This window comes from Coregonus lavaretus, assembly GCF_964263955.1.
Source record: "Coregonus lavaretus genome assembly, chromosome: 27".
In the NCBI taxonomy this organism is placed as follows: Eukaryota; Metazoa; Chordata; class Actinopteri; order Salmoniformes; family Salmonidae; genus Coregonus; species Coregonus lavaretus.
The window spans coordinates 8,134,877-8,142,196 of NC_140014.1; the positions used below are offsets into that span (position 1 = coordinate 8,134,877).

The following is a 7,320-nucleotide window of genomic DNA, read 5'->3' on the forward strand; positions in this document are numbered from 1 at the left end:
TCCTGATGTTCGACAGCAGATGAGATTTCTATTCAAAACATGGCTAACTTAGCTAGCTAACATGCATTTAGAAAAAAACTAGTTATATTAACTGGCTAGCGTTCGCAATGTTGGGTGGTCAATAAGACTGAAGACTGAGAGCTAGCTAGCTAACCAGCTGAGCTAGAAAACAATTTAACAAATATAATTTGGGATTTGAAAAATACTCCAACAGGAATCGCATTAGCAAGTTCTCCTGGTGCACTGTTCAATTATTTAGCCATTTAAAAAAAAAAGTTTTAGGATGAAAACTCTTTGTTTTGGTAATGCCCTCAATGGCTTTCATGTGTTTCAAACGTGAGCTTGTCTGAGGTGTTGGACTCAACGACAGTTGCTATCCATTGGAACCCTGCGATTGGTTGCCCAAAATTCTGGTCAAGGATCAATTCCCTTTATCCAGCAACTGCCAAATCACTCCATCCCCCTAGCACAAACACAATATAGGCAGAGGAGATTAAATTAATCTGGGACAGAGGGTCTGTGTACACACAGGGAGGGATTGATGGAGGGAGGGAGGGAAGGAAGGGTGGATGGATGGTTATTTTTATAAGGGATTGAGGACAGGCTTCCTGTGTTTTAGTGGGGCGAAGGGAGGGAGGGGGAGAGATGATATCTGAGATGGGAGAGAAACCCTGTTATACTGTAATGCATCCTGAATGATCATATCAAGCACCTTGTTTTGTGTTTGTGTGTGAGAACGTGCGAGCATGCATGCGCCAGTCTTTCATAACAGGACAGGTTCCGCATTATGTATCCCTCTGGCTTGCTTGGCTCACAAGTCACGGATGGACACAGTTGTTGTTGTTGATGGTAGCAGTGTCCGGTGTGTGTGTGTGTATGTGTGCTTTTGAACTCTTGGCAACCAGTCCGTGGGTTATATGAGGATACCTTCTTGGAACTATTTTGTGCGACCAAACAGTGGCGGCATCCCAAACACTAAACTAGCTACAGCACGCCAGGGTTTGGGTAAGGAACATTGGAATTGACATGGAATTGACCCCAACCCTGCAGCATGCACACTGAAAGACTCACCAACCAATCCCAGTTAATCCTAACATCACTCCCAGAGCCACACAAGCTCGCTCTCCCTTATTTATATACACTGCTCAAAAAAATAAAGGGAACACTTAAATAACACAATGTAACTCCAAGTCAATCACACTTCTGTGAAATCAAACTGTCCACTTAGGAAGCAACACTGATTGACAAATTTCACATGCTGTTGTGCAAATGGAATAGACAACAGGTGGAAATTATAGGCAATTAACAAGACACCCCCAATAAAGGAGTGGTTCTGCAGGTGGTGACCACAGACCACTTCTCAGTTCCTATGCTTCCTGGCTGATGTTTTGGTCACTTTTGAATGCTGGTGGTGCTTTCACTCTAGTGGTAGCATGAGACGGAGTCTACAACCCACACAAGTGGCTCAGGTAGTGCAGCTCATCCAGGATGGCACATCAATGCGAGCTGTGGCAAGAAGGTTTGCTGTGTCTGTCAGCGTAGTGTCCAGAGCATGGAGGCGCTACCAGGAGACAGGCCAGTACATCAGGAGACGTGGAGGAGGCCGTAGGAGGGCAACAACCCAGCAGCAGGACCGCTACCTCCGCCTTTGTGCAAGGAGGAGCAGGAGGAGCACTGCCAGAGCCCTGCAAAATGACCTCCAGCAGGCCACAAATGTGCATGTGTCTGCTCAAACGGTCAGAAACAGACTCCATGAGGGTGGTATGAGGGCCCGACGTCCACAGGTGGGGGTTGTGCTTACAGCCCAACACTGTGCAGGACGTTTGGCATTTGCCAGAGAACACCAAGATTGGCAAATTCGCCACTGGCGCCCTGTGTTCTTCACAGATGAAAGCAGGTTCACACTGAGCACATGTGACAGACGTGACAGAGTCTGGAGACGCCGTGGAGAACGTTCTGCTGCCTGCAACATCCTCCAGCATGACCGGTTTGGCGGTGGGTCAGTCATGGTGTGGGGTGGCATTTCTTTGGGGGGCCGCACAGCCCTCCATGTGCTCGCCAGAGGTAGCCTGACTGCCATTAGGTACCGAGATGAGATCCTCAGACCCCTTGTGAGACCATATGCTGGTGCGGTTGGCCCTGGGTTCCTCCTAATGCAAGACAATGCTAGACCTCATGTGGCTGGAGTGTGTCAGCAGTTCCTGCAAGAGGAAGGCATTGATGCTATGGACTGGCCCGCCCGTTCCCCAGACCTGAATCCAATTGAGCACATCTGGGACATCATGTCTCGCTCCATCCACCAACGCCACGTTGCACCACAGACTGTCCAGGAGTTGGCGGATGCTTTAGTCCAGGCCTGGGAGGAGATCCCTCAGGAGACCATCCGCCACCTCATCAGGAGCATGCCCAGGCGTTGTAGGGAGGTCATACAGGCACGTGGAGGCCACATACACGCTACTGAGCCTCATTTTGACTTGTTTTAAGGACATTACATCAAAGTTGGATCAGCCTGTAGTGTGGTTTTCCACTTTAATTTTGAGGGTGACTCCAAATCCAGACCTCCATGGGTTGATACATTTGATTTCCATTGATAATTTTTGTGTGATTTTGTTGTCAGCACATTCAACTATGTAAAGAAAAAAGTATTTAATAAGATTATTTCATTCATTCAGATCTAGGATGTGTTGTTTAAGTGTTCCCTTTATTTTTTTTAGCAGTGTATATACACACACAGTGCTGCTTGAAAGTATGTGAACCCTACAGGGCTGGTCATTATTTTACTATACAATATTAAAATAAACATAAAATCCTTATCTAAACCCCAATTCGTGATAAAGACATTCCAAGTAAATGACAGAAACAAAAGAATGATATATTTTTATTGTTTATTTAACAAAAGTGGCTTATTTAACAGAAATTCAGATTTGATGTGTGCAAAAATGTGTGAACCCCTTCAGTCAATAGCTTGTGGCACCTCCATTAGCAGTGATAACTTGGACTAAACGTCTCCTACAGCCAGTAATCAGTCTCTGACATCTGTTTTGAGGGATTTTTGCCCACTCCTCCTTACAGAACTCAGCCAATTGAATGAGGTTTGAGGGCATGAACTGCCCGCTTCAGGTCCTGCCACAGCATCTCGATTGGATTTAGGTCAGGACTTTGACTTGGCCAATCCAAAACACAAATCTTCTTTCTCCTGAGCCATTCATTTGCTTGAATGCTTTGGGTCGTTGTCTTGTTGGAAGATCCATTTTCGGCCCAGCTTTAGCTCCTTGACTGATGGCCTGACGTTCTGTTCAAGAATCACGGTTCCCTTAATGATGTGGAGTCGTTCAGGTCCAGAGGAGGAAAATCAGCCCCAGATCTTGACATTCCCACCACCATTCTGTTGGGATAAGGTTATTTTGGTTGTAGGCAGTGTTGGGTTTTCACCAAACATAGCGGTGTTGATTGTGACCAAAAAGGTCAATTTTGGACTCATCGGTCCAGAGAATGGACTTCCAGAAACCTTCAGGTTTGTCCAGGTGGTCTCTGGCAAAGTTAAGACAGGCAGTTTGGTTCTTTTTTGACAGCAGAGGCTTCTTCCTAGCAACCGTCCCATGAATGGAATTTCGATTCAGTGTTCTTCTTATTGTTGAAGCATGCCCAGTTACCTGAGATCCAGCAAGGGAGGTCTGCAAATCTCTAGATGTTATGTATATTATTTGCCTCACAGTGGACTGATGGAGCTCAAATCTTTTTTAGATGATTTTATAGCCTTCCCCAGACTGATGTGCTCTCACTACCCTCGTCCTGATGTCCTCTGAGATCTCCTTTCCTCTCGGCATGGTGTGCTTTGCATTCACCCGGATGGGTAACACCAAACTGACCAGGTTTCTTATCTCTATTTATCAGAGTCCCGCCCAAACTCCTTCCTAACTATCTCTCCTTTGATTGGTTAATTTGGTAGCTAATTATTTACCCACCTGATTCTACTTACCTACTTGATTTAACCAATGCAACTTGGGGTTCACTTATTTTTGAACCTGCACTAATTCCTTTTTAATTTAGTTTTTCTACTACACACATGATTTCCTCTACACCAACATATGGTATTGGTAAATATAAACCTGTTATGTCAGATCAAAAAGACAGGTTCTGATTAAATGAAGATTTAATGGTAAAAACTGAAAAAAATCTGTAATTGCACAAGGGGTTCACATATTTTCAAGCAGCACTATATATATATATATATATATATAGATATATAGAGAGAGAGCGAGAGAGCGAGAGAGAGAGAGAGAATAACTAGTTCAACCTTGAGTTAGAGCAGCTGGCTTGATCAGCTAGCTAACAGGGGAATGGACCAAACAGATGGTACAAGGGTGTCTGATCATTCCAGGTGTGTGTGTGGGGGGAGAAGGGAGACAAATTACCATTGGATAAAGGTCTGAGATGCACTGAGTCTACTGGGTGAAGTTTGTCATCTTGGAAGATAGGGCTAGCTCAAACAAAAAAGAAATAGGAAAGAAAGAAATTCAATTTCAGGGACAGGTGGTGAATGATAGGAGGGGGGCGAAGGAGGAGGAATAGTGGGAAAGAGCGATAAACGAGGGTGAGGGAGAGAGAGACTAAAATCTGAACAACACCCCTCCCTCCTCCACTTGCCATCTGATGTTGAGACTGTGTTGCTATGGGCAACGAGCCGAGCAGGAGGATGGATAGAGCCAGCTGGTGGGAGGGAGGGAGGGCAGAGAGGAGAGGAGAGAGAACCAACACACACACTGAGCCAACCACGGAGAGGAGAAAGGATAGAATCGCTGAATATATGTTATCCCTCTCTTTCTTTTCCTGTTGAAGTAGGCTAAGAGCCCTGGAGTTAGCAATACAAAGGACATCGAGGGGGCAGAGCCAGCAGAGGGGCAAGTAACCAATCGGCATCCAACATGAAGCGAGCAACCAATGAGGGGCGAGTGGACTCCTCCCCATGAATCGCTGTACTGAGCTCCGATCTCTTATTAATGAATGGGGCAGATCTGAGGCAGCACGCCATTCACAGTTCTCCCACAGAACACTAGAATCAACAACAACAGCAGCACAGACGGACGCACCCAGCCATGAAGAAACGGCACAGACAAGCGCTTACCACAGACGACATGGATCCCCACCTTCACGCTGAGGCCTCAGCACCCCCTCTCGCCGTCCCTTCCCTCCCTTTCTCAGCCCTGTCCCCTTCCGGCATGCCGGCCCTCCCTCTTCCATCGCCTGCCACACGACGCTCCATCTCCATGGGCGACTTTCGGCGGGTGACGATGGCCTTGTACGGCTCGGAGCCCCCCTCGACCGCCAACACAGCCCCCTCCTCCAAGATGGTGACCCCCAGCTCCAGCATGGAGTTCGAGGCCGCCCGCCGGCGCCTGCTGGAGATGGAGGAGCGCCAGCGTGTCATCCGGGAAATGGAGCGGCGCCTGGAGGAGCTCCGGGAGGTCTTCGTGCGTTCTGAGCAGGAGGCGGTGGAGCATGGCGAGGTGGTTACCCGCATCGCCTGCGCCGCCCAGCAGGGGGAGATATACACGGCTGAGAACAGCCAGCGGTTCAAGAAGGGTCTGCGCTTAAAGAAGCACCGGCCCTCTATTGTTTTCTCATCCATGCTGGGACTCCGCACGTGCCTGCCCTGGCCCGTCAAGCTCAAATGAACCCCATCAACTACAGACCACCACCTCTTCAGACCGTTACTCCTTATTGATGCTACAATTCCCCCTTGAGCTCTTGTTTGTTCCTGGATGCTGGCCCTCTGTGGACTAAAGACTGCCTGCTGATAATCTGGGTTGGTTTGGCAGCCATTGGACTAACATGGTACAACTGTAAACCCAAAAGGTTGTTGAACGAAACTGTACGAATCGTACTTGTACAAACGCAAAGATGTTATCGCTTTGATGTGGTTGGTAGATTTTCTTATTTTCTGTGCTTTATGTGTTGGAAGAAGTGAGAAAAGATTCAGGGTGCAAGTCTCTGAAGAGGCTATGAGAGGGAGCAGGCATTGGACCGTGAGGTGAAATGGAAACAATTAATTTTCTCTGTACCTCTTCTGTTACGCAAAGAGAGAAGAGGGTTACATAACAAAGCCGGGGCTTATCGGATGGGAGAGAGCGATTAACAATCTCCCTTTCCAACCCACTGAAGTGAGAAAAGGGGAGTGAAGGGCAGTTGAGGATCGACAGAGAAATGGGGAGTCAGAAAGAGTGGGTGGTAGAGGGCCATGCTCAAGAAGGGAAACATGCCTTGGCATTCCCCAGCAAACTCACTATATCTCTCAGCCCACTAATCTTTTGAGCTTTGAAGGCCAAGTCCCCAGTGGAGTACCTGTCGGCTCTCTCGGGGCGAGAGAGAAAGAAAGTAGTTCCTTTTCGGATGCTTCCACCTGTGGCCTCTTCTTTGTCGCCTGGCAACCCAGGCCTAGCTCTCTCTCCTTAAAACCTTCCAGAATGTATCCGACAAACATTGTGTCCTCTGAGACCGAGGATTCGAGAATTACTTGCTTTTCTGCTGTGTTATTTTTGATAATGGTAGAGCTGGGCTTTCAATGCTTTAGAGGTTGATGGAATGTTTTAGGGCTGCAATAGCCATGGCATGGTCACAGAGACAAGCACAGGTAGGGTGTATACATAACAAGGTTACAGCCTAGCTGAGGCAGGGGGTGGATGTTTGTGCTGACGTCTAATGTTTCTAGCTCTCTGTGGTGTTGTCATGGCAAAAGGCTGACCGAGTCAGTTGTGTGAAAGATGGAGGGGTCAAAGAGGCAGCCAGCGAGGAGACAAATTAGCAAGTATAGCCATTCAATGTTATTGAAGTAATCTCATTGGTACCCATTGCAATTAATGCTCATTTTCATAGGAGAGATAAAGTGAGGATGGTTCAAGGATGGGTTTGTGCGAGTGTCTTTAAAAAGAGAACTACGTGTCCCTTCAAAGTGTTTCTTGTGCACAGCACTTTAACTGTGTTCCATGTAGGCGACCTGATTCTACAGAGATAGGCCTAGATAGCACACACTCACATGATTATTTGTCCTATTTCTTCTCCTTCCTCCCCTCGTTCCCTTTGCTTTGTGTGTGCGTCGAAAGCACAGCCAATTCACTAGGGGGATCTATTTTTGGCAATCGTAGGTTATGGCAGACAATCTCTGTACTACATAAATTTGAAGAGTGTGTGTGCACATGTGTGCAGTATCTACGATAGCTACTACTTTCCAGGTATTGTTGAAACTGATGCTACAGAGCAAATATTGCATCAAATCCAAGGAGTACTGATGTTGGGGTAATGTAAGATTGTAGCTGACACTGT

At 47.1% G+C, this 7,320-nt stretch overlaps 1 protein-coding gene across 1 annotated transcript; it reads left to right on the top strand.

Moving 5' to 3' along the window:
• Positions 1–5,135: 5,135 nt before the first annotated feature.
• Positions 5,136–5,675, top strand: LOC311102592 (TMF-regulated nuclear protein 1-like; the record flags this gene model as incomplete). The annotated part of the gene is made up of 1 exon (XM_084143967.1): positions 5,136–5,675. The coding sequence occupies one exon, from the start codon at positions 5,136–5,138 to the stop codon at positions 5,673–5,675; it is 540 nt and encodes a 179-aa protein (XP_084000093.1).
• Positions 5,676–7,320: the final 1,645 nt, after the last annotated feature.